The sequence below is a fragment of the Equus asinus genome, chromosome 20, assembly GCF_041296235.1.
Source record: "Equus asinus isolate D_3611 breed Donkey chromosome 20, EquAss-T2T_v2, whole genome shotgun sequence".
Taxonomy (NCBI): Eukaryota; Metazoa; Chordata; class Mammalia; order Perissodactyla; family Equidae; genus Equus; species Equus asinus.
The window spans coordinates 100371403-100398286 of NC_091809.1; the positions used below are offsets into that span (position 1 = coordinate 100371403).

The window sequence follows — 26884 nt, forward strand, 5'->3', positions numbered from 1 at the left end:
GTTTCACTGAAGCGTCTTGGAGATACAAACTTGCCTTTCGGTTTAGGTAAGGTAAGTTTTTTTTTTTTTTTAAAAGTAACATTTAATCTGTCGATGCTAAGAACAGTCACGCACAAGGCCGACGCTGTGCTCCTGCGTTGCACTCATTAAACACCCGTTGTCCTCATTAGAACAGCGCCTCGGGTCAACCGGATGCTGGCTCACAGTTTGCGAAGTGAATCGCGAGGCTGCCCGGTATTGCGAGCCCAGCCCCGCCCCGCCAGCGCGGAGGCTAGGTCAGCTGGCAGCGGTCGCTGGCCGCCCGGGCGGGCGGGGTTCCCCGGTGGGGTGACAGTGCCACCTGACTAGTCCCATCCTCTCCCCGGCCCCGCCGCTGCCGAACGCGGCGGCAAATTTCTCGTGACGAGTTTTCAGCTCTGTGAAACGACTCCGCAGGGATTGCAGGGGGGCGCGAGGGGTGATACCCTCTGCGTACCAGCGGGGCCACCGCACAGGAGTGTTCCTTTCCCCTGCTCCATCTTAAGATCTGAACTTCGAGGAGAGACCCGCTGGGCGGCGGCCTCGAGGCGGATCTAGGCCCGGGCAGGTCCCCAAACCTCGCCGGGCGGGGGCCGTGGAGGAGGAAGCAGTCGGCCGCGGCGATCCGGCCCTCATGCGGACGCTGTGGGTTCTGGCCGCGTTCCTGGGGCTCACGCTGCGCCCCGCAGGTAGGACCGCGGGCAGGGCGGGGGAGGGGCAGCTGCCGGAGGTCGGCACCCGCCCGCAGCTGTACTTTCAAGAATCCGAGCGATCACTCCGAGTGATGCGGGGTCGGTGAGCCGAGGAGTCGAAAGAAAGATTTCTTAGACTCTTAAGATCTGGCAGTAGTGCTCTTTTATTTAAAGAATAGAATAGCATGGGGACAGGACCCATGGGCAGTCAGGCTGCTGCGTGGGGACAGGGCCCAGGGGCAGGAGGAGCCGCTGCCGGCATATTGCTGCTGCCGCTTCTGCTGCCGCTTCTGCTGCCTCTGCTGCTTCTACTGCTGCAAAGTTGGGTGGAGAGTAAGGCTAAATTTAAGGCATAGGTGTGTGAGTTATCTCTTTACAAGACAAAGGAATATGTAAAAAAGTTAAAATGGTGTCAGTGCCTGTAGGGTCCGGCCATTTGGCGGTCCCACAAATTTTAGATAAGAATCAAACCGGATTGAGTAAATGGCAGAAGTCACCGCTTGAATTTTATCCTCAGCTAAAGACAAAGGAGGATTTCGGGGGGGGGGGGGGGCGCGGGCGTCAGTCACATGAGGTTGGCACACAGCAACCAACTTAAATTCTTGCTTACTGATGCATCAGTTATGTGTTGACGCCTGCTGTGTGCAGAACCGGCACTTGTAGGACTTGAGAACCAGCGCTGCCTGTGCCTTTGTGCGGAGCGCTCCACATTCAGCGCTTCCAGCGGTGCTGAGAAGAAAAGTGGGGAGAGGGTGAAATGAGTATACGCCGCTTGGTACCAGTGAGGCCTCTGAGTGTGAGGGGAGGGTTTTTACCTCATGGGGACAGTCAGACGTTCCCTTGCACGTCTTTGGGGACCACTGTTGGACGCTTCTGTCTAATTATAGAACAGGGAAACGCATTTGAAGAGAGATTTCAATTCATTACTAACCATGGTGATGCGGGCTCGGCGAGCTGAGTCATCGAAACAAAGATTTCTTGGATTCTCAGAGTCTGGCCATAGTGCTCTTTTATTTAGAGAATAGTATAGAATAGCATGGGGACAGGAACCATGGGCAGGAAGAGCTGCCAGCGGGGTGTGGGGACAGGAGTGGGCAGGAAGAGCTGCAGGCATGAGGACAGGACCCATGGGCAATAAAGAGCTGCTGTAAACATAGGTTGAGGGTAGGGCTAAATTTAAGGCATAGGTATGTGAATTATCTCTTTACAAGACAAAGGAAAGAATATGTAAAAAAAAAAAAAGTCATTAAATGGTATAGTGCAGTGGGGTCTGGTTATTGGGTGGTCTTATAACTTTAGATAAGAATCATATTGGATTAAGTCAGGATGTCCTATGCTTCCCCATTAAGACTTTCTAGAGATAAGGTCATCCCCCCTTCCTCCTGGTGCAGAGAGGGAGACACCCCCACAGATGGAGACTTTCTTCACAAATGCAAATGTCTCTCATCAAAGGGCAAGCGAATTCTACTCCTCAGAGCCTCCTTCCTGTGTGCAGTTTTTAAAAGTAACCAGCCCAAAATAATCTTCATCAATAGCATAGAAGTTAAAACGGTTTTAAGATACCACTGGACACTTAGTAGACTGGCCAGAATAGGCTGGGCTGTGCCAAGTGATGGTGGTGGGATATGTGGGAATCTAGGAGACCATCTGGCTGTCCTTCAGTGGGGCTGTCGATGAGCCAAATGTGAGTGCTCACCATGGAGAACTCGGCAGCAACTTCAAGCCAAGGACTAGCTGTACATATAGCAGTGTGGAAATATCTTGAAGGCATAGTGCCAAGAGAGAAACAATGGCATAAAACTCAATACCATTTCCAGAAGTTTGAGAAATAAAATAAGACACAGTTAAAAAAAAAATAGACATTAAACATCTTAGAATGATAGGGGAGGGCAATGGAAATAAAAAAGAATAGTATTTCTATAGGCTTGCAGTGAGCAATCTGAAAATAAAATGAAGAAAACAATTTCATTTACAGTACCATCAAAAAGAATAAAATACTTAGGAATAAATTTAACAAAAGAAGCATGAAACATATTCTGAAAGCTATAAAATATAAAACCATTGTTGTAAGAAATTTAAGAAGATCTAAATAAATGAAAAATCTTGTCTTAATCTTCTTGGGCTGCGAGTGGTTTAAACAATTGAAATTTATTTCTCCCAATTCTGGAGCCTGAGAGGCCCAAGATCGAGGTGCTGGCTGCTTTGGTTCCTTGTGAGGGCCCTCTTTCTACCTTGTGGATGGACACTTGCTATATCAGGTGTGGAGAGAGAACATTTCTCTCCTCTCTCAGTCTCTTATAAGAGCACTAATCCTATTCATAAGGGCTCCACCCTCATCACCTAATTACCTCCCAAAGACCCCACTTCCTAATACCATCCCATTGGAGATAAGGCCTCAACATAATGAATTTTGGGGGGAGGGGGTTGGGGGGTTGGGTTGCATAGCACATCCCAAAAACATCTTCATGGATTTGAAGACCATGTTGTTAAGACGGCAGTACTCCCCAAACTGATGTACAGATTCAATGTAATTCCTATTAGAATCTCAGCTGACTTCTTTTTTTTGGGGGGGGGGGCAAGATCAGCTCTGAGCTAACTGCTGCCAATCCTCCTCTTTTTGCTGAGGAAGGCTGGACCTGAGCTAACATCCGTGTCCATCTTCCTGTCAACGAAAATAATCTATAACCAATCTATAAATGAAAATTTGGGTCAGTTTATTCTGAGCTCAAATCTGAGGACCATGGCCCGGGGCCTTTCTTCCCGAAGGAAGAAAGGGCACCAAGGAAGTGAGGTATACAGAGTGGTTATATACCCCCATACAGGATGTTTCACATATGAGTGAAATGTCCCTCCCACAATAGTCACAAGATTGCCCTGTCGTCACAGCACTTGATGGACACAGCAGGTAGTGGGTCTGCTATCTTGGCGGCGTAGCAGGAGGCAAGTCTATTGTCTTGAGTTGGGTGGTCACAAGTGAGCCCAGCAATCAGTTTCTAGCCTAAGGAAAGATGCTTAATCCTTAAGAGAATGCCAATAGTTGGGAGGGGGAGGGAAGTTGCACCTTTATCTCAAGGGCCTTTGTTCTTGCCATAGGGACTGTCTAAAGCAGATATACAATGCGTGCTCAACGGCCTCGGTCAGGCCCTTTTGGAAAGACAAGGTCAGACCGAATTAGGTTTATACCAAATGGCTTCTTCATATTCTCCAATATATGCTATTGCTTGCCATTTTTATTTGTCATTCCTCTACTTTATACGTGGGATGCCTACCACAGGGTGGCTTTTGCCAGGCAGTGCCATGTCCACACCCTGAATCTGAACCGGCAAGCCCCGGGCGCCCGAAGCAGAACTTGTGAACTTAACTGCTGTGCCACTTGGTTGGCCCCTCAGCTGACTTCTTTGTAGAAATTGATGAACCAATTCTAAAATTCCTATGAAGTGGCAAAGGACCCAGAATAGCCAGAACAATCTTGAAAAAGAACAAAGTTAGAGGATCTTATGTGGATTAATGAAGGACTATGAATTCAGGGCCTCTGTACCTAAGCCATCTCCACCCTCCCCCAAAAAAGGAATTTGTTTCCAATTACATGGTAGTGTATGAGAGTACCAGGACTGTGTTTTTTCCAAGGGTCTCCCTTAACTGAAGCCTCTTGTTGCCACAGATTTCCTGGAAGTAGAGATGGCACAGGGGACTCAGAAAGTGTTCCTGAATGACAACACCACCATCGTTTGCAAGGTCCCTGGTTCCCCATACCTGGACGTCAAGATTATGGGTATCACCTGGTTTCGGAAGAATCAGGTGTCTAAAGAAGAGTCCAAGCTGTTTGAGTTTTTCGGACACCACCAAAAGGCATTGCGACCTGGAGCCACTGTGTCTCTACAAAGGCTGAAGAGGGGAGACGCCTCACTGCAGCTGCCTGCGGTCCAGTTGCATGAGGCAGGAGAGTACCGATGTGAGCTGGTCGTCACCCCTGAGAAGGCACAGGGAAGAGTCTGGCTAGAGGTTTTGGGTGAGTGCCTGAGGGCCGTGCCCTGTGGTTCCCGTGGTGCTGAGGCTTGGGGTGGAGATGTGGGTGGGCCGAGTGGAGCAGAGGTTTAAAGCATGGGCCTAGGAGTCAGACAGACATGAGTTTGAGTCCTGGTCTTCTATGGACAACTGGAAAACTTTGGGCAGGTTATTAATCATGCTGGCCTTAATGCCTCCCCTCTAAAGAAATGTAATAGCACCTACCTTAGAGATTCCTTGTAGGGAAGAGTACGAAAAATGCAGGTAAGATGCTTAGCATAGGGCTTGGCCCATTGTAAGTGGTCGTTAAAGATAGCCATAATAATTATGATATAACGCACCTAACGTGTGGGCATCAGTGTTCACTGAAGAGGTGCCCCTGAAGGGTAGCAGGAAAAGGAGAGAGATGCTGCACTCTGGCTCCAGAGCTGAATCTTGTTCCAGCTTTGCTGCTTCCAAACTGGGTGACGGGGCCAGTCATTTAACATCTCTGGACCTGAAGTTTCCCCTGTACAAAATGGGGCAATGAGTCATACCTGCCTCATAGCGTTCTGGGGATTACAGAAGATGATGTATGAAAATGCTCAGCGAGTGCTGCTGTGAGGGAGGTGTTCAGTCAAGACTTATAACGACAACAATATCCCCTAAGCACCTCTCTGAGGTCCACTCTATTATAAATAGGTCTGATAATATATGAATTTGCTTGGGGAGTGTATTAGTTTGCTGGGACTGTCATAACGAAAGACACCTGACTGGGTGGTTTAAAGAACAGATGTTTTACACATATTAATTTTGGGGATAGGAATGTATATTAACTGGGATTCATTTCCTCTGCAACTGACAGAAAGCCTAAAATAAAAATTAAAAAGAATTAATAGACTTTGTTTTTTAGAACAGTTTTGGATTTGCAGAAAACTTGCAAAGATAACAGAGTTTCCATATTATTCCCAGCTCCACATGCCATTTTCCCTATTATTAACATCTTAGGTTTGTATGGTATATTTGTTATAATTAATGAACCAATGTTGATTATTTATTAATAATTAAAGTCCATGGTTTATACAGATTTCCTTAGTTTTTACCTGACATCTTGATAATTTTCCTTGTTCTGAAGGCCGCTTTGAAATTCATATACATAGCTACTCCTGCTTTCTTTGGATTAGTGTTAGTGTAATGTATCTTTCTCAATCTCTTTATCTTTAACCTCTCTGGCTCTTCATATTTAAAGTGGGTTTCCTATAGAAAAATGCGTATTTGAAGTCTTTTTTTGGTTTCAACTGAACATTTTGTATGATTATACTTTCTCTCCTCTCTTTGTATATTGATATATACTTCTTTAAATTTTTTTTTTTTAGTGGTTGCCCTAGAGTTTTCAGTGTACATTTACAACTAATCTAGGCCCGCTTTCACATAACACTGTACTGCTGCATGGTAGGGCAGGCACTTTATAACAGAGTATTCCCTGATCTTCCCTCCCATCTCTTGTAACATTACTGTCATTCATTTCACTTATCCATATGCTATAACCACCCAATACCTTGTTGCTATTATTATTTTGAGTGAACAATTATCTGTTAGATCTATTAAGCATAAGAAAATAAATGTTTGATTTGACCTTCATTTACTCCTCTGACATGCTTCCTTTCTTTATGTAGATTCTAATTTCAGACCTATATCATTTTCTTTCTCTCTGAAGAACTTCGTTTAATATCTTGCAAAGTAAGACTACTGGTGACAAATTCCCTTAGTTTTTGTTTGGTCTGTGAAAGTCTTTATACTTCACTTTTGTGTGTGTGTGTGTGTGTGAGGAAGATTGTCACTGAGCTAACATCTGTGCCAGTCTTCCTCTATTTTATGTGGGATGCTGCCACAGCATGGCTTGATGAGTGGTGCTAGGTCCGTGCCCGGGATCTGAACCTGCAAACCCTGGGCCCACCAGAGCAGAGCATGGGAACTTAACTACTGTGCCACCAGGCCGGCCCCTATACTTCAGTTTTGAAGGATAAGTTTTCTGGATATAGGATTCTAGACTGGTGGGTTTCTTTCTTTCAGCACTATTTTATTCCACTCTCTTCTTATTTGCATTTCAGAAGTCCATTGTCATTCTTTTCCTTGTTCCTCTATAGCTATTTTTTTCCTTTGGCTTCTTTCAAGATTTTCTCTGTCTTTGTTTTTCTGCATTTTGAATATGATATGCCTTGGTATAGATTTTTCGGGTATTTTTCTGCTTAGTGTTCTCTAAGCTTCCTGGATCTGTGCTTTGGTGTCTGTCACTAATTTCAGAAAGTTCTCAGCCATTATTTTTCAAAATATTTCTTCTGCTCGTTTTTCTTTTCTTGTTCTGGTATTCCCATGATATGTATGTTACTCTTTTTGCAGCTGTCCCACAGTTCTTGGATATTCTGGTTCCCCCCCCCCCCCATTCTTTTTCCTCTTTGCATTTCAGTTTGGGAAGTTTTTATTGACCTCTTTAAACTAGCTAATTCTTTCCTTGGGAATGTTAAGTCTGCTGAGGAGCTCATCAAAGGCATTCTTCATTTCTTTTATAGTGTTTTTTTTTTTTTTAAAGGAATAATCCCTCTCCTTTTTTTTATTTAGGAAGATTGGCCCTGAGCTAACATCTGTTGCCAATCTTACTCTTTTTTTTTTCCTCTCCCCAAAGCCCCAGCACATAGTTGGGTGATATACATCATTCTAGTTCTGTTATGTGGGACGCTTGCCTCCGCGTGGCTTGATGAACGTTCCTAGGTCTGCGCTCAGGATCTGAACTGTCGAACCCCAGGCCGCCGAAGCAGAGTCAGAACGTAACCACTATGTCACTGGGCCGGCCCCTATAGTATTTTCGATTTCTAGCATTTCCTTTTGATTCTTTCTTAGAGTTTCCATCTCTCTGCTTACATTATTCATCTGTTCTTGCATGTTGTCTGCTTTTTCCATTAGTGCTTTTAACATTTAAATCATAGCTCTTTTAAGTTCCCTTTCTGATAATTCCAAAATCTGTGTCATGCCTGAGTCTGCTTCTCATGCATGCTTTGTCTTTTCATGCTTTCTGCATGCCTTACAATTTTTTGTTGAAAGCCAGCTATTATATCAGGTAATAGGAACTGAGGTAAATAGGCTTTTCATGTGAGATTCTATGTTAATTTGGCTAGGAGCTGGGCTGTGTTTAATGTTAATGCTGTAGCGGTAGGAGCCAGAGACTTCTGTTTCCTCTAGTGTCTTTTTTTCCCCTTCCCTGTTTTCTGAGTTTCCCTATGAACTCCTTCTTAAATAGAGTCCACGTGTTACAGCTGTCTCAGCTGTACTATACTCTTATTATGCTGGAACCCTGCTGTTGTGGTTGGGAGGGGAAGAAGTTTATAATCTTATGATTAAATCTCATTCTTTGAGTGGCCTGAACCCCTAGGCTGTGACCTTCAGAAGCATCCTAGGTGGGACAGGAAGGTTAAAGGGGGCTGGAGTTGTCTAATCATCCTTCTCCCAGGTCAGAGAAGGCTTTGTTATGGAGAATACACTGGGTATATTTTTAAATGGTTACTTTTTCTTTCCCCCCTGCCCAAAACAGGAGGGGATTTTTCTTGAATCTTCACTGTGAGAACCTGGTGGGGTTCCTGGAGGTAAAACCATTAAAATGTGGTCGCCCCCCTAAGACTGTGCCCCCAGGAGATTTTTTACTGTCAAGGCAGTCCACACTCATCCTTCAGCAACTCGTCAGAGTTACTGCTTAAGTGCTTCTACCAGGTTATGGCTCTAGCAGTTTTGGCTTAAGGTGACGTGATCTCGACCATGATTCTCTCCGCCTGCCTGTCTCTAGTTTCCAGGGTGGCAGTTTGGCCTGCCACCACAGTTCTCTGAGGGTTCTGAGAAAAGCTGCTTTTCACTTTGTTCAGCTCAGCTTTTTTTTCTTGTTATGAGGATAGGAGTGATGACTTCCAAAGTCTTTGTATGTCAGAGGGGAAACCAGAAACCAACAGTGGCTTTTAAAATGGTAGTTTATTTTTCTTTCACACAAATGTAGCCAACCCGGCGCAGATACGGCAGTTCTGTGGTCATCTGGGATCCAGGACCCTTTGATCTTGTCACTTTGCCATCCTCAGCTTGTAGCTTCCACCTTATGTTTGGAAATGTCTTCTCCATCTCTAGCGGTCGCAGGGTCTTCCAGCTGTTCTGTAGGAAGGAGGAAGAGTAGAGGGAGAGAAGGGCGCGGTCCTTTTGTTTATGATACCCTTATTATCTAAAGATACTTCCTGGAAGTTGCTTTTGCCACTTCTGATTACATCCAAACTACTAGAGACCCTGTGTTCTCATGGCTACACCCAGCAGCAGTGGAGGTTGGGAGATGTAGCTGTAACTTGGATGTGTCATTGAAGAATGGAAATTGGCAGCATTAGCAGTCTGTACACAACATTGTTCCAAGGCTTTCCTCAGAATCTCAAACGTGTCTATGACACAAAGTAACTTAAGAAACTTTGTTTTATAAATGGCTGTGGGAATCGGGGTCACAGCATATTAGCACCCTGCTGACATAGGGACCAAGATATCCAGAATATTTAGCCTAAGCAGAATCTTATTCAGTTCACTGAGCTTTCCTGAAGGCTGGCCATAGGTCAGATATTGGGCTGATTATAAGCTAGTCTCTACCTACCCTCAAGGCATGACTTCTCTCTCCTGGCAGCTTCCCCAGTCAGCAACCTGTCTCCGGAGCAAGCCATGGTGAAATCTAATGAAGGCAAAAATATTTCGTGTAGGTCAAGTTGGTTCTATCCAGAGAATATTAACATAACATGGAAAAAATGGACCCAGAAGGACCCCCAGTACCTGGAGGTTTCTGAGAGCATCATCACTGGTCCCACCATCAAGAATTCGGATGGTACGTTTAATGTCACTAGCTCCTTGATATTGAAGCCCTCTCCGGAAGATGGTATGATCATCTGCCAATGTGAGGTTCGACACATATCCATGGTCACCTCCCAGAGGTTCAACTCCACCCTGACTCTGACAGGTAAGCATCCTCCTGGACATTTTGTCTGCTCTTCACCTCGAGGGGGTATAACATAAAACTTTGGCTCCCAGGCAGTCTAGGGGAAGATGAGGGCCAATGGGGAAGGAGAGAAAGCTTGGTCTGGCCTAGCTCAGCCCCAAAGTCAGCAGTCCAGATTAGGTCCCTAAGCCAGGGCAGATGATCTAATAGGTGGAGAGTGTTGACAATAGTCCTCATGTGGAAACAGGGCTACTTGTTAGCTCATGGCAGTTTAAGTGATCTCGGTTGTCTGTATTCGTTGGAGTGGGAAGCTTGCCAGCCACTGGGACAAAGGGGACAGGATCCTTTCCATGTCCCCTGAAGATAAGGGTTTGTCAGGGGCCAGGGTCCCAGCCCTGCCAGCAGCTCTTCCGGCCAGGCTCCAGGTCCACAGCAATCTGTTGGTTGGTAGAGACTGAATCAGCAGTTCTGTCTTATGGGTTGTTCCCTAGGTGGGGTGGCCATAGTGTTCCTGCTGATGCCCAGGACTTTCCCCAGGCACACTGGGTCCTTAGCTTAGGATGACGCAACTCACTCCAGAACCCTTCCTGCTAGTGGATTGGGGTTCATTGAGCTCATATCCTGGCTTCTGTGGTTATGGCTCTGGTCCTGAGTGATCAAATGCATCTGCCTGGAGCTGAGAGGGGTAAGGAAGGCAGAGGCTGAGCACGGACTCTGGGAGATGTGGTCTGGGTGTGCCAGATGGGGCCTGGGATGGTCCTGGAGGGAGAGAGGAATTGTTCTTGGAAGTAATGGCTAGGGGTGTGTGCGGGTGGTGTGCATAGGGATTTGTGCAGGGTATGTGTGGGGCATGTGGAGTGTGAAATTGAGATATGCTTTGTGTATATGGTGTGAGGGGTTTTCCTGGGTGATATGCTTGTCTTAGTCCGTTTGGGATGCTCTAACAAATTGCCACAGACTGGGTAGTTTATAAACAACAGAACTTTATTTCTCACAGTTTGGGAGGCTGGAAGTCCGAGATCAGTGTGCCAGCATGGTTGGGTGAGGGCCCTCTTCCAAGCTGCAGACTTCTCCTTTGTATCCTCACATGGTGGAAGGGGTGAGGGAGCTCTCTCAGGCCTCTTTTATAAGGGCACTAATCCCATCCACGAGGGCTCCACCCTCATGACTTAATCGCCACCCAAAAGCCCCACCTCCTAGTACTATCACTTTGGACATTAGGATATCAGCATATGAATTCTGGGGGGAAACAGACATTTAAGCTATAGCAATATATACGTGATATGAGATGGTGTAGTAGTGTGGAAGCTTTGAACATTGTGTGGCAAGTGTGTGGTGTTAATATGGTGGTGCATTTCTGGCAAGTGCTAAACACAGTGTTTGATGTGTGCAGGTGTGTGTGATAGGAATGGAGGATGCCACTACGTGTGGGCAGAGGGTTGGTTGTTCTCTCTCTGACACGAAAAGTGACACACAACCACACAGATCCTAGCAGCAGCCGTGTGCTGTCTCTGGGCTTGCTCTTAACGTCCTCCTCCTCTTTTTCTCTGCAGAATCTGAGGACACAGCTCCTTGGAAGATCATTATTCTGCTTATTGTATTTGTCTTAGCTGGATGGGTGCTTTTATGTTACTGTTTTCAGAAAAGGTAAGGGCTCCAAGGCAGAGTTTAGCTCTGTGCTGTGGCATTGGCCCTGGGAGTTCAGGGGTCATGGCCATTGGATGGGGTTGGGGTGTTCTGGGGGTTGATGCTGGGGGATTCTAAGTGTAGCGTGTGGCTTTTTCTGATGCTGCATGGAGAAGAACTTTCTCATCTGATCTCTGTGTGGTGGCCTGTGACTCTGGGGAGATGCACTGGAGAGATCCTCTGCCTCTTCCTGATAATCATCTCACTGTGAATCAAACCTGACCTGAGTAGTTCAGATGAGGCCTTTCAGCCGTGTGCGGGTGGCACTTGTTCTCACACGGAGAAACCACGCCTGGGAGAGGGGCAGTCTTTCCTCCCGGTGCTGAGATTCTGTTAACAGCTCAGTGGGATAACTTACCACCAGATTTCACTGGCTTCCCCAGCAATTTCTAACCCTTAGGTTCCCAAACCAAAACATCTTTCCAAACATGTTTATCCCTGACTATGGCCAAAATAGCAAATAAAACCACTCAAGCTGTAGAGGCCCGAAACCAGTAAAAACGTGTTGGTTAAAAGAAAATAGAATTGCCTCAGTTATTTATGGGCCTGCCAAGGCAGTAACTGTGCCATAGCTAAGACCTCTCATTATCAATGTTTTAGGGAAAGTAGAAGCATCACTTAATCAAGAAAAAAGGCTGTTTGTTTATCTAAAGTTGGCCAGCTGATTCATGGGACTTATTCTCCTGATTAGACCTGGGCCAATGAGAAAACTGGATATAAAGTGGTTTTCAAATGTTTCTTGTGATATTTGTGAATGTTCTCATTTTGCCTGCCTTCCTCAGTCTTCCAATATCCAGGTGCTGTCATGGTAAGCGGACAATTGGCAACAATACTCATTGAAAAAGACACTCAAGTTTCATCATCAGCCTGGATTCTGTGGTTTACCGATGGCTCCAATCCTTCACTCTTCTCTATGTCCATGTAACTTCGCGGTGTTCTCCAATTTGGGACTGCCCCTTGGGATCAACCTTGTGACTTGCTGCTTTGACCAACAGAAGGAGACAGGAGTGAGTTCCTGTCTCATGCCAGTTCCGAGGCCTCCAGAGGCCTTGTGTGTTTCCATGTGCTGTCTTTTGTGCTTCTAATGTTAGTGAAAGGACACATCCAGGCTGGCCTGCTGGAGGATGAGAGACACTGGAAGCTACAGCTAGTTGCTCTGGTGGAGGCCGGTCTAGATCAGATAACAGCCACCCAACTCCCAGACATGTGAGCAAATCTACCTGACATCATCAGCGCTGACAGAGCCAACTCTCAAATATGTGAGAAATACTTATTTTTTTAAAGCCACTACATCTTAGGCTTTTTGCACAGCAAAAACTAACTGATGTAGCACCTCAGAAAGCTGAGTTTTGATCAAAACTTGTAATAACCATGGAGATGTGCTGCTGAGACCCCCTCTAGAGAGAGCCTGCTAGGAAGGGCGTGCTCGGTCAGCATGCTCCAGCTGCGCTACCTCAGCGAACTGCTGCAGTATTTAAGCTTATGCCATGCTCCCCCTGGCGCTCCAGCCAGTGGCTGAACAAGGCAGGAGTCTCTGGAGCTCCCTGTGGGGGTGGCCGAGACTTTCTCAGGGTTGCACTGTAGCCTTACTACTCGATCCTACCCCCTCTCTCCCTTCACAGGTATCAGACCTGCAACATGCTCTGGAGGTCTTTCCGCCTGTTCCTGTACCCTCTCCCCTTTATCTTTCACACACTTTACACCCAATAATTCTCTTGTACTTCTAACTCTGTCTGGAAAGCTGCGTCTCTGAAGACCCAAATTGACACAAGGAGGGACTGAAGAATTATAATGGGGTACTTTCACTATGGTGCATTCGCGGCTTATTCAGGTGGAGGAAACACTAATAGGACATTGGGAGTGGTTACACGGGGCCACACAGCAGAAACCACAAGCTTCCTCAGAATGTATAAGTATTACTTTTCCTGATGACCCAGACAGCTTGCTCGAAGCAGGCTGCTCAAGCTGCCCGCCTGGATAGCCTCTCGCCAATCAGCTTATCCAGGAAAAAGAAAGCAACATTTTCCAAAGAAGACATGCAGATGGCCAACAGGTGCATGAAATGGTGCTGAACATCACTGCTCTTCAGGGAAATGCGAATCAAAACCACAACAGATATTACCTCACACCTGTTAGAATGGCTATCATCAAAAAGACAAGAAATAACAAGTGTTGGTGAGGATGTGCAGAAAAGGGAACCTAGTGTGCTGTTGGTAGTGACAAATAAAAATGGCAAGTAATAGGATATATTGGAGTATATGAGGAAGCCATTTTGTCTAAACCTAATTTGGCCTGACCTTGTCTTTCCAAAAGGGTCTGACCGCGGCCTTGACCATGCATTGTATATCTGCTTTAGATATTCCCTACGGCAAGAGCAAAGGCCCTTGAGATAAAGGTGCAACTTCCGTCCCCCTCCCAATGCTGGCATTCCCTTAAGGATTAAGCATCTTTCCTTAGGCTAAGAACTGATTGCTGCACTCACCTGTGACCACCCAGCTCAAGACAATAGGTTTGCCTCCTGCTACGCCCTCTGAGATAGCAGACCCACTATCTGCTGTGTCCATCAAGTGCGCTTCGCTGACAGGGCAATCCTGTGACTATTGTGGGGGGACATTTCAATCATATGCGAAACAGCCTGTATGGGGGTATATAACGATTCTGTATACCTCACTTCCTTGGTGCTCTCTCTTCCTTCGGGAAGTCCTTGTAGGGACCTGAAATTGGCCACCCCAGGATATGTCTCTTTGGCATCGGGATTGTTTGGGGCTGATTGCTTTCGATAAACTGGGACAGGGAAGGAAGCTCTGGGGAATGGAACTTGCCCTTCCTTAGGACACATTTACATTTGTAAGGTAAATCTCTATCTGTAAAAGGTGCCTCCCTCTCTGGACCAGGAAGAAGAAGAGAGATGACCTTTGATGCGGGGGTCGGTGAGCTGAGGAGTCAAAAGAAAGATTTCTTAGACTCTTAAGATCTGGCAGTAGTGCTCTTTTATTTAGAGAATAGAATAGCATGGGGACAGGACCCATGGGCAGTCAGAGCTTCTGCTGCCGCCGCTTCTGCTGCCCCCGCTGGCATGGGGACAGGGCCCATGGGCAGGCAGAGCAGCTGCTGCTGCCCCCGCTGGCATGGGGACAGGACCCATGGGCAGGCAGAGCTGGTGCGTGGGGACAGGACCCATGGGCAGTCAGAGCTCCTGCTGCTGCCCTGAGTTGAGGGTTAGGGCTAATTTTATAAGGCATGGGTACATGACTTATTTTTACTGGAAAAAGAAAAGATGATGTAAAAAGTCATTAAATGATTTCAGTGAGATGGGGTCTGGTTATTGTGCGGTCATATAACTTTAGATACGAATCTGGCCATATAGATCGGCATGTAGGTGAGGATGCCCTGGGCTTCTCTCCCTGGGGCAGTCCTAATTCATACCATAAAAAAAGTCCACTGGGTCATATAGTTTGGCATGTAGGCCAGGTCACCTTGGGCTTCTCTAGCTGGGGCAGCCTTAATCCACATCAACCTTGTCCCTAGAAACTCTTAATGGGGAAGGCAAGAACTTAAGTTGGTTGCTGTCTGGCAATCTCATGTAACTGATTTAGGGTGGTGGCTTCTGACCTTTACTTAATCCGATTTGATTCTTGTCTAAAAGTCATGGGATCACCCGATGACCAGACCCCACCTGCACTGATACCATTTTAACTTTTCATGTTCTTTCCTTTGTCTTGTAAAGAGATAACTCACATACCCATGCCTTATAAAATTAGCCCTAACCCTCAACTTGGGGCAGCAGCAGCGGCTCTGCTGCCCGTGGGCCCTGTCCCCATGCCAGCGAGGGCAGCAGAAGCAGCAGCAGCAGCGGCTCCTCCTGCCTGTGGGCCCTGTCCCCACGCAGCAGCCTGACTGCCCATGGGTCCTGTCCCCATGCCGGCAGCAGCAGCTCTGACTGCCCGTGGGTCCTGTTCCCATGCTATTCCACACTATTCTCTAAATAAAAAAGCACTAGTGCCAGATCTTGAGAGTCCAAGAAATCTTTCTTTCGACTCCTCGGCTCACCTTCCCCGCATCAAGACCAGTCTATACACGCCAGTATATGAATAAAAGTATTAAGCTGTACTTTTAATTTAATATCTCTGAGTTATTCTTTGATAGAAGAGAAGTGACTCGCCCCGGTCTCATGGCTAGTAAAGAGTGGAGTTCAGATTCTTAATCAATATGCCATACCTCCAAGGAAGACCCAGGGAGGGGCAGGGCAGGGTTGGGCTGTGAAGGATGAGCCAGATCATTAGGTCTGGAGGAGAGGCTCACTCTGTATGGTTCTGGTCTGTTCTTGAGGGAGGACCTATATGGTTGGTACGTTTGGCCCTTGTTTTGTTTTCTGTAACCAAACCAGGTGGCTGATGCTCATCCTAATTCGATGTGAGTATGGGCGCCTCATCCAGGACAGAGGTTGGCAGGGCTGTGGAGGGTCTCATGCCAGATGTTGGTCACAGGTCAGATACAGTGTGGTCCTGAGTGCAGTTTTCAGGGATGTGCAGTTCTATTTCAGGACCTTTGCAGGGCAGAGAAGCCCTGTTCCCATCTCTACTGGAGTTGGAGTAATGACTGAGAAACAGTTCTTAGGTGATTTTGGAGGGGCACAATGAGCACGGGGGCATAATTGACATGGAAGTCTCTTGGCTTAGAGAGAGGAATAAAAGAGACTTCCCGTTGCTGAGCTTCCACCTGAGAGTGATTTAGAGTGGCCTCTACTGGCGGCACATGGGATTGCAGATGCGTTGGTGCCTGTTAGAAGAATGATACGATTGGAGGAGCTGATGAAATCTCAAAGTGCACAACTGAAGTCGGAACTGCAGGAGAAGGGAAGTAGTCCAAAGCTGCTGACAGTTTTTGAAAGAGACAGACACCCTTTGGAAAAAAGTAGTAAGGCAGTTGACATTTTATAAATTTAGTAAAAGAAATTATAATAATTTTGTAAAGATAGTAATAGAGTAGTAAAGTAATACGAGGGAAAAAAAGAAAAGAAAATTAGACGGGAAATCACAAATGGGATCTTTTTATAGGAAGATTAAAAAATTAGAAAGATGTAAAATGTGGGGGACTGTCGAATGGGCATAATTGATCGGAAAGGAATCTATGATGCAGAAAAAAGAAAAGGCATCAAGGAGTTACTGAGCTCAGAAATTGGTATGCTGGCCAGCCCTTGAGAGACCTGAAGAGAGGCACAAAAGAGGCAGAATTCGGGGAGGACTTTAATTCTTCTAAGATCGATGGGAAACTAAGGGCACAATAAGAATTTAACAAAAAACAATCAAAGTGTCGGTCAGAACTGTACTGCATTTACTTTTCTCTGGGTCACCTCGAGTAACTTCCTTCCCCACAAATAATGGCACTATGAGAAAAACTGGAATTGCTCAAATGAAGTAAAGAACACACGGAGGCACAGCTACCCCAAGTCTGGTTTGCTTTGCTTTGTCTGCTGTTGGTCTGCAGAGGAGGAGTGTGGGATGCATTGTGCTGCAAAGAATAACACCCTTTCATGAAGGGGCCGTGTATGACTAGCAGGAGCTGAAGAGAGCTGCTGGGTCCTGCTGACCTGACCTGTCCTCCTGTACACCACTGCTGCTCTCGAGGAAGGTGACAGATTGCATAGTTGCAAATGCTCTTTGTATCACCGTTCCCCTCATTGGCATCAGTGCCCGGAAGGACATGAGGTCAGGGGAAAGGCAGAAGTTCCCACTCCTGTGCCCAAGTTGGCCAGTCCAGGCGGCCTGCCGTTCACGTCACTCCAGAGGTGGGCCTGCCCAGACTGGAAATATAATAGGGTGTAAGTTGCACGTGCTTCCCTTTCCATGAAGATATACAATGCCCCAGGCAGGTGGACCTGGCAGAGATGAAGCCAATCACGTAGATTCTAGTGCAGCAAACCCACTCTCTGGAACCCAGTTCTTAGTTGAATCCTATTGTCCTGCCCTTCCCTGGCTCCTTGCAAGCCGAAACAAATGTGTTGTTCTTCAGACCTACCCCAGTCTGGGTTCAACATGACTTTGACATGCAGAATTCTTGTCTTCTTCAAACTCTTCTGCATGTCTTGGGACAAAATAAGGTGTCTGATACCTGGACCTGGGGAGCCCAGAGACCTGTGGGGGAGTCAGGCCACTCTACTCCTTACAGCAAGCTCTCTGGGAAAGTTCTGCCAAGGGAAAGATCACAAGGAGGCGCTCAAGTGCAGGCTGGAGCTGGAAGGAGGCCACCTGTGGAGGGTCAGTGGATCCTGCAGAAGCTGGGCGAGTCCTCCAGCAGAAAGGCCAGTGGGCCTTGCGGTCACTGGCCGAAGATGCCAAATCCACGGGCATTAGGCCTGGGCAGGTTTTCAGTAAGGCTAGTGGGCTAGTTTTTCCAGACTAGCAATTTAGTTTCACTACAGGAAGGAGGGTGGCTTCCCTCCCCTGTTGAGTTCAGCACTGAGGTGTAGGACACATGTCACACTATTTGGTGTGAGCTGGGGACAGACAGGGGTGGCAGATATGCCCCATCAGGCTGCACTGCCATCTGATTGGCTGGGGGGAGGGTAGCCTGGAAGGTAGGGACCCCAGTCCTCCTGCAGGAAGGAGGGAGATGGAGGGTTCATCACGCACAGGGTTGAGAGAAAGTGTCAGTGAGGCCCCTCTGGCTCCCTGGATGTTTGGGACATAATCTCGGTTGTCACTTCCACAGCTGAGCCTGCTATCAGTCTCAAATCTGGGACCTCAGGGAGGCCCAGGGGTTTCCGAATTATACTTTCCCTCTTGCTCTTGATCTAGAGTCAACTGTCTCGCTGTTGGTGGATGTGACACTTAGAGCAAGGTGGCACCCTGACTAAAAGCTGGAGCTCGGGCCACTGGCCCCGTGCAGCAGGGAGAAAGGAGCAGGGCTTTGGCACAAGACAGACTCAGGTCCAAATCTTCGGCCTGCCACATCCTGGCTGTGAGGTCTAGCAAGGTAACGTCGCTTCCTGCTTCCTCATCTCCAAACTCGGAGGAGAACAGTGCCTCCCTCAGCCCTGGACCACAGTGACACGAGGTACGTCCCTCCCCTCTCCGGGGGGCCCAGAGGAGAGCCGGTTTGGCACACAGGGTGAGGACTGGCTTGGACTATTCCGTCTGCTCTCATGTGATGCCAGTGCTGTCCTGGAGGCAGAATATCAGAAACAAAATTCTCAGAAGGTCCTGCGGGGCTGAGTGGAGCCCAGGGGAGCTTCCTTGTCCAGTTTAGGCCAGTGCCTTAAAGAGGGGGTGCCCCCGGATGGAGGGAGCACTATCAAAGGGCAAAAACATCCAGGGGGTCCAGGAAGGCTTGGTCCAGCTGCTCCCTCCATGCCTGGAACTTTCCAGCTCCTCTCTGAGCTAAGCCTTAAGGTTGGGAGTCTCAAAGCAGAAAGACTGCGACCAGCGGCCCTTGTTTTCTGAGATCAAGTAGGTCTTCTCTGTGACCAGCAGGTGGCGCTGAGCCCTCGGTTCTGCCAGTTCACTGTCACCAGCCCTTTAAGGTTGGTGCCGAAGTGGCTGAGGGTTACTCTTCCTGGCCCCTCAGCCCTGCCTCTGGAGTAGGGTGGGACAAACTCACTGATCCAGCCAAAGCCCTCTGCACTCCTCAAACTGCAGCAATAATCCTGGCTTCTTGTCCTGTACACTCTCCATCCTTCATTCATTTGGCACTTAGCGCCAGGCACAGTGCTGAATCAGACACAGTCCCTGACCTCAAGGAGCCAAGGACTTGGGCATGGGGAGACAGACCCATAAACAGAGGCAAAAGTAGAATGCCCACAAACCCAGAGGAAGGGAAGGGACCATCTCTTTCCAGAGCAAGGCTTCAAGGAGGCATCATTTGACCTGGACTTTTATGGATTTCAACAGGCAGAGATGAGGCCTGGGCAGTCCAGGCAAAGGGAATAACATAAGCAAAAGGTCGGAGGTAGGAAGGTCAGTGTTATATGCAAAGAGGGGATAGCACGGTTGCCAGGGGGATGGGTGGCCAGAGAACCGTCAGGCTGGAAAGCTGGCAAAGCCCGAAATGCCTGGCTATGACCCAGAAGGTCGTGGGGAACTACCGAAGGTACCTGACATGGGAGGGAATGACCGCAGCACTTTTAATAAGACTGCTCTAGTGGCTGCACGGCAGATGGACTGTAGGACGTGAGATAGAGACAAGACCAGGTAACAGACCCTGCCACAGCCCGTCAACTGCTTCTGAGCTGGGCAGGGACATCGTGTAGAAAATAAGAACAGGCAGAGAAACTCAGCACCGAGGGGACACATAACAGCACCTTCTCTCTTAACATTCGCTTGGTCAGCTGTCTCACCGTGTGGCTGATTCAACAGCAATCGCAACAGCTAACATTTATCAAGCCGTCATTATGGACGAGGCACTTAAGCATTTTGTATATGTTTTCCACTTACTCCCACAACAATTCCATGAGGTAGGTCCTATTAATATCCCCATTTTATAGAGGAGGCAACCGAGGCACAGAGGGTTACCTTACTTGACCAAGGTCTTAGAGCCAGAGCCAGGGTTTGAACCCAAGCAGTTGGCTTATGCTCCGATCACTACACTAACACATAAGATGTCCCTGCCTTTCTCCTTGAGCACCCCAAACTTCCCGAAGATCCCCGGGGGTGGAGGCAGGACCCAGGGCTGTAAGCCTGGTGGATGCCCAAAGGTTAAGATGGCCAGACAGGCTGGCAGGGCTGGGCTACCCAAGGCATACGGGGAAAGTGTCTCTGAGCTAGGGGAAGAGGGCCAGCCTCAGGTCCTTTTCCTGGCCTCCCTGCTGGGGTCCATGGCATCTCTGGAATGTAGGCCGGCAGCCCCACCCTCCCTGTCCACCAGCACATCCCCAGCAAGAACAGCCCAGAGTTCAGCTCATGAAGGGGGAGGCTTTATTGATAACAGAGACGAAGGCAGAATTCTGGGCAAGTACACACAGCACTGCTCCAAGAGTCCAGGCTTGGGGTCAGTCCCGTCAGGACCAAGGGCCTCTGTGCCTCAGGGACCTCGCTCACCCCCACCATCCTGAGCTTTCTAACATTGCCTTTTCTAGCAATCAAAGACCCTCCACAGCCAGCCTCTGGACAAAGTGAGTGGAAGCCACCTGTGGGGAGCCAGGACCAGAGTTTGGTCTGAGGTCCAGCAAGTGGTAGGCCCAAGACTTTCTCTCCTCAGCCTCTTTCTGTTTGGCACGCTGGTGTCTGCCCCAGCCCAGGCAGGGGTACAGAATGGAGCAGGCAGGCGCAGCACCCCCAGCCCGTGGAGCGCTCACTGTAGAAGCCTTGGTGCCAGGGGCAAGGGGCAGGGGGACAGGGGCCCCTCTCCGAGTCCCTGTGTCTGAGCAGTGCTCAGCAAAACTGAGGGTCCTCACGCCCCATTTCCTTTCTGCCTAAGCCTGCCCCATGGAGGAGAGTCCTGTCGGCCTCAGCCCGTGCCTGTCTGTGTAGGCTCCACACCTCCAACCCTCCAGCTTGAATGTGCTCCCTCAGTGACTGCCCTCCCCAGCTGGCCAGGCCCACCCTGAAGCCCATCACTTTTTCAGGGACCAAGAGTGGCTGTGGCCTGACCACAGGCATCTCTTGGGGCCATAGAAACAGAACAGTAGGCCCCCAACCTGGGGACCGTTCTTCCCCAGCCATCTGCCCAACTTCTGGCCAGTCTATCATGGGGGCTCAGGAGGGGCAGGAGACCCAGCTATAGGGCCGGACACTTCCCACAGCTTCCCTAGCCTTGGGGTGTTTGGGGGGGGGGGTGCGGTGGAGGGGCAGGAACACCAACCAGTCCTGAGCTGGGGCTGGGAAGAGCAGGGACAAAAATAACCCAGTACAGGCTCCTGCCGAGGCCAGAAATAGCGTAGTGACAAGTGCCTTGTAACACCCTGGGTGAGCAGCAGAGGGGGAGGCTGAGCTGAGGAGGGCCCAGCCTCACACCAGGTCCTGGCCTTGCCGAGAGGCCCACACCACGTCCACACTACATACCATGTCACACTGCCCGTGTGCACACAAGCGGTGTGGGACCCTAGGGACCACACCTCAGGACAGGGAATCCGGAGAGATGCTAAACTTGGGCTTGGCCTTGGCCACAGCCACGCTGCGCTTGCGCAGGGGCCCACGCGCAGAAGCGAGGGTCAGGGCGTCCAGCAGGCTGTGGTCCTCATCAAGCTGGCGGGCTGTGCAGAGTGGTGTGGGCACTTTGATGGTGTTGCCAAACTTGGAGTAGTCCACAGAGTAGCGGCCGTCCTCCTCGGCCACAATGGGGACAAAGCGCTGGCCCCACAGGATCTCGTCAGCTAGGTAGGAGGTGCGGGCCTGGGTGGTGATGCCCGTGGTTTCCACCACGCCTTCCAGGATGACGATGATCTCAAGGTCCTGATGGTGGTGCAGGTCACTGGGCGCCAGGTCATAGAGTGGACTGTTGGCATCAATGGCGTGGTAGATGATGAGGGGAGCCACCAGGAAGATGCTGTTGCCACCCACGCCGTTCTCCATGGGGATTTCCACCTGGTGGAGGGGCACCACCTCGCCCTCGGGGCTGGTGGTCTTGCGCACCACCTGCATGCGGATGGTGGCACTGATGATCATGCTCTTTCGGAGGTCGCCCACACGCAGCATGAAGCAGAGGCGGCTGTGGCGCAAGGCGATGACTGCATGCTTGCTGAAGATGAGGGTCTCGGCCCGCCGGTGGGCCTGAGCAGTCTTCATGAAGATGCAGCCCAGCATGATGGCGTTGATCATGAGCCCCACGATGTTCTGCACAATGAGGATTAGGATGGCCAGCGGGCACTCCTCGGTCACCATGCGCCCGCCAAAACCAATGGTCACCTGGACCTCAATGGAGAAAAGGAAGGCGGATGAAAAGGAGTGGATGCTGGTGACACAGGGCACAGCGGAGCCCTCATCAGGGGCCAGGTCGCCGTGGGCAAAGGCAATGAGCCACCAGGCCATGGCGAAGAGCAGCCAGCTGCACAGGAAGGACATGGTGAAGATGAGCAATGTGTGCGGCCACTTGAGGTCCACGAGCGTGGTGAACACGTCCTGCAGGAAGCGGCCCTGCTCCCGGATGTTCTTGTGGGCCACGTTGCAGTTGCCGTTCTTGGACACGAAGCGGGCCCTCCGCTCACGGGCACGGTACCGGGGTTCTGCAGGGTCCTCTGCTAGCCGTGTCAGCACATACTCCTCAGGGATGATGCCCTTGCGGGACAGCATGGCTCCAGCGACCACCAGGGAGAGGCTTCCCCCATGGGGGGTGCCCCCCGACCAAGTCTAGGGCCTCACTGTGGGGTTCCCTCCCTGGGCACAATTCCACTCTGGGACCACCTCAGTCTGTGCTGGCCTCACTTCTGAGATGCCTCCTCAACTAGCCTCATCCTCACCACCACCTGGCCCCTGCTTCACTTATTTACTCCAGCCTCACACCTCAGCCCACCTGCCCATTGCCTAGTGAGACCCCTACCTGTTTTCCACCCGGCCCTGGATCCCAGCTCAACTCTCCTCCACCGGCTGACCTCCCTGGGCGTCCCCCTAAGAACTCTTCTCCCCACCCAGCCTTCCTTCTCAACCCACCTCCCTCACCTCGGAACGTCCCACCTCCGGATCTTACCAACTGGCCAGACCTCACACAACCCCCACCGTGTCTCCCATCTCACCCATTTCTGTCCCCGGCCCCCCTGCCAGTCCCAGTTTCATATCCTGACCACCCTCAATCTCACCTCCAGGGATGCCCCCTTTCTCTTACCCCACCCCCGTAGCGCTCTCGCCGCTCTTCAAATCCCCCTCCAGCTCTCGTCCTTTCTGTCTCCTTGGGATCCTGTGCCCTCCAGAGCCACCACCCCACCTGGCTCAACTCCGGATCCCCTCGCCCCCGGCGCGACCCGGCGGGGCTCCCGCGGAGTCACGGCCTCCGGCCCCCAGCCGCCCGCCCGCCGGCGCCGCGCCCCCGCCCGCCCCGCCCCGCCCCGCCCCGCCCCGCCCGCCGCCGCCGCGGCACCTGCTCCTGCTCCTCAAGCCACAGACGCCGCCTCCCCGCCCCCTCCTGCGCCCGGGCGCTCACGGAGGGCCACGCTCCGTCCGTCTGTCAGTCTGCTGGTCCGCGGAGACCAACCTGTGCTAGGTGGCGGTAGAAGATCGAGGGCGGGGGGCGCCCGAGGAGTAGAGTGGGGGCCGGGGCCGCCAGGGGGAGCCCGATCTGTTCCTGAGCGGAGAGGGGCGGGCGCGGGCGCTGGCTCCGCCCCTCGCCATTCACCTCCTCTCTGCCCTCCTTCTCCGGTCGCACAGCCCTGCCTCGGGGGTTTGCCCAATCAGATGCACCAAAGAGGCTCCTCCCGCCTGCAGTCTATGAAATTAGGGCGGGGGGAAGGCGTAGCGAAGGGAGTCGTGACCCGCCCTCCCAGTCTGGGGACCGCAGTCCCTGTCTCCTTCCCCAATTTTCTCATCCTCAGTGGGGTCAATATCCGCCTCTCGCGCAGCGCCAGGCTTTGCGGGTTCCCAGCGAAAGGAGACACTGAGGGGCGACGTCACCAGCCCGGTGACTGGGGGAGATTAGGTGGCCCGAGAACTTCTCAACTGACCGCTAAGAAGAAAGAGGTCTCTGGGGATGCTCATGGTCCCTTCCGAGTCATGGATCCTTTGAGAATCTGATGAAAGTCGCGGACTCTCTCCCCAGAGAAAAATGTACCTTCGTAGGTGTAGAAACACAGTTTACCGCCCACAGGGGATGGTAGGTGCTGCAGCCCGGAACCCTGGCTGGTTGCGTCTTCTCAATCGTGACCAGCCCCGACCCCACCTCTGTGTTGTAAAGAGGGTGTGAGCCACTGGCACTCGGTTTACACCTCCTTACGCCCGCAGCCCGATTTCTTCTACCTTAGGTAATGGGGCCACCTGGGTCTGAGGGGCTGTATTAGGGCTGGCTTGGGCACTGGGAGATCAAGCCCTTGGCCTGGACATGAGTGGTGTTTCTACTGTAGGCATCAGCCTGGGGTTGCCCTGTGGCTTGGGCCCCAATGCAGGCCCGCAGTTCTCAGCTAGGAGGGAAAGCCTTCTGGGTCTCTGTGGTTATGGCAGTAATGGCCCCACCTCCACTCTGGGGCTTAATCTTTATGGAGGAATCCTTGACCCATATGTGTCCATTTGTTGGAGGCTGGCTCGAGGCAGGGGCTGGAAAGATAGGGACAGTGGGGATATGGGCCACAGCGGAGCAGGGTGTGACTTCCATATTTTTTTCCTCTTTCTTTTCCATACCCACCTGCAGGCAGAGTAAACACTGCTACTCAGGGTAAGTGTTATCCTGGGCTATATTATCAGAGGTGCAGTGCCTAGGGTGGGGAGGGGAAAACAGGATGAGCAAAGTAGGGAGCTCAAGGAGACAGGGTTATGTAGGAAACGTCTGGGGCAACTACAGCTGTTCAGCCATGAGAAAAGGATCCCTGGAGAGCCCCCCAAGGGGTTTGGGCCCCATTGCAGAAACCCCTGGGGTCCAGGGAAGATGGACTCGTAGTTTTGTGTGACCCAAAGTATAGAACCAGTATAACTACTGAGTGGAACAGAGGCGGGCTTTGATTTCACATATGGAAGAGTCTCTAATAACCAGAGATGGCCCACATCTGTGGGGTATCCGAGTCAAGGTTGGCAGACCATCAGGGATGCTAGAGAGGGGTTTGGGCCAGAAAGGCCTTGGGCATCCTGAAAGACTGCTGTGTGGGCAGGGCCCCTGCCACTTCCCTTCAATCCCTTGGGGTGTGGTGGGCATGGAGGGGTGGGCATTCTCTTCCCTCTCCCCAGGCTCTGCTCCTGGGAGGCCCTACAAGGGAGGGAGCCAGTGGGCCCCTGGAGGCGTCTCAGTGCTGGAGAGGCCAGGCCCTGCCTCACAGTGTGGGCCTGAAGCCCCACCCTTTCCAGGAGGCTGAGCCCCTTACCTGGAGGGCTCAGCCTCCTGCTCTGCTCTATCCTGCACCTCCTCATACTCCTCTCCTCCAAACACTGCACTTGTCAGGCCCCTTTCTTGCTCAAAAACCTCCTCCACTTTTGTTCACTGGCTTATCCCAAACTCCTTGTCCTGGCATTCAGGGCTCTCTGATCTTATTCCCACCTCCCCAACTCCACTTCCCACCAGCCCTTACCCCGACCATGGGCTCTTTAACTCTCTGCCTATCCAATTCCTACTCCTCCTGCTCCACTCAAATCCTGCCTCTCCTAGGCGGCCTGCCAGGTCTTGCAGGGCTCTCACTTCCTGAGTTCCTCTGGCCCCAGGAACATCTAGAAGGATCTGTGCTGGGCCCCTCTCCAATGACTGGGGCATTTTCCTTATGTTGTACGGCTCTGACCCCTCACAGTCAAGAGGGATGCAGGCCCAAGATGCCTGGGTCTGCAACCCAGGGCCTGGTACAGCCAGTACTGAAGGCAACATGTAAATGATAATAAAATGCTATGTGAATGAGCACCTGCCATTTCTTGGCTGAGGGCAGGTATGCACTCCTGTTTCATGATGTGGATGGAGTCTGAGGACAGCTGTTGTTTTGGTCTCCCTTCTGTCTGGGCTCTGGCATCTCCCAGCCACCACCTGGCTGACTTGTGGTATATACATTGTGCTTTCCCTCTGAAAGACCACCCTTCTCCCACTTCTGAATGCCCCTATTTGGGGACGGAGATGGGGACATCTGATCCAGGCCTAGCCAGTCAGTGTATTCAGCCCTCTGACCACAGTGATTGGGTAGGGGTGGGGACGTGACCCAATTTAGTCCACTGAGATTTGCTCCCAATATTTTTGCTGGAACTATTGGGAAAGAGTGTCTTGTTTCAGAGGGGTAGGATATAAACTGGAGCTGCTAGTGGTCCTTGGTCATTGTGGGGGGAGAGGAAGATGGAACCCAGAAATGGAGACACATCCCTGATGTCAAGCACCTGGATCCAGCAATTCTTGAAGTCGTACACCTTCTAGCTTTCTCAGTCACACACAACAATAAATTCCATTTTTTGTTTAAGCCACTTGGAGATGGGTTCCTGTCGCTTGCAAGGGAAATAGTACTAATCCAGGGTACTTAAGGCCCCACAACTTTAATCCAAGAATTCAAGTGAGAAGGAAGGAGCTCAAGCTATGGAGATCTGCTACCTTATCTGATGAGATAATCACAAAAATGCTATACCCTTGCTATAGCCCCCAAAATCATATTTTGAGGCCCTCAATTCATATGTTGAAGCCCCCAACATGACTGTATTTGGAAATAGGTCCTGTGAAGAGGTAATTACGTTAAATGAGGTCATAGGAGTGGGGCCCTATTCCAGTACGACTGGTATCCTAATAAGAGGAGAGAGAGAGACACCAGGACTGTCTGTAAGCAAGGAGAGGGGCTGCAGGAGAAACCAAATCTGCGACACCTTGATCTTGGACCTCCAGCCTCCAGAACTGTCAGAAATAAAGTTCCGTTGTTGAAGAGACCCAGTCTTTGGTATTTTGTTATGGCGGCCCTAGCAGGCTAATACCATCCTCA

The 26884-nt window shown here is 50.4% G+C and overlaps 2 protein-coding genes and 1 long non-coding RNA gene across 3 annotated transcripts; 1 reads left to right on the plus strand and 2 right to left on the minus strand.

Moving 5' to 3' along the window:
• Window positions 1–266: 266 nt before the first annotated feature.
• Window positions 267–15073, plus strand: NCR3LG1 (natural killer cell cytotoxicity receptor 3 ligand 1). Its single transcript, XM_014847868.3, has 5 exons — window positions 267–707; window positions 4372–4719; window positions 9391–9717; window positions 11250–11343; window positions 12165–15073. Exons 1-5 carry the CDS (start codon window positions 653–655, stop codon window positions 12220–12222), a joined length of 882 nt encoding a protein of 293 aa, XP_014703354.2. The 5' UTR covers window positions 267–652; the 3' UTR covers window positions 12223–15073.
• On the minus strand, window positions 7688–26771 carry LOC139041155 (uncharacterized). Its single transcript, XR_011495931.1, has 3 exons — window positions 23503–26771; window positions 9361–9435; window positions 7688–8882 (listed from the first exon to the last, which is right to left on the minus strand). It is a non-coding gene; the product is annotated as an uncharacterized lncRNA (long non-coding RNA).
• KCNJ11 (potassium inwardly rectifying channel subfamily J member 11) lies at window positions 20278–23324 on the minus strand. The gene has a single exon (XM_014847869.3). It carries the CDS (start codon window positions 22605–22607, stop codon window positions 21435–21437), a length of 1173 nt encoding a protein of 390 aa, XP_014703355.1. The 5' UTR covers window positions 22608–23324; the 3' UTR covers window positions 20278–21434.
• Window positions 26772–26884: the final 113 nt, after the last annotated feature.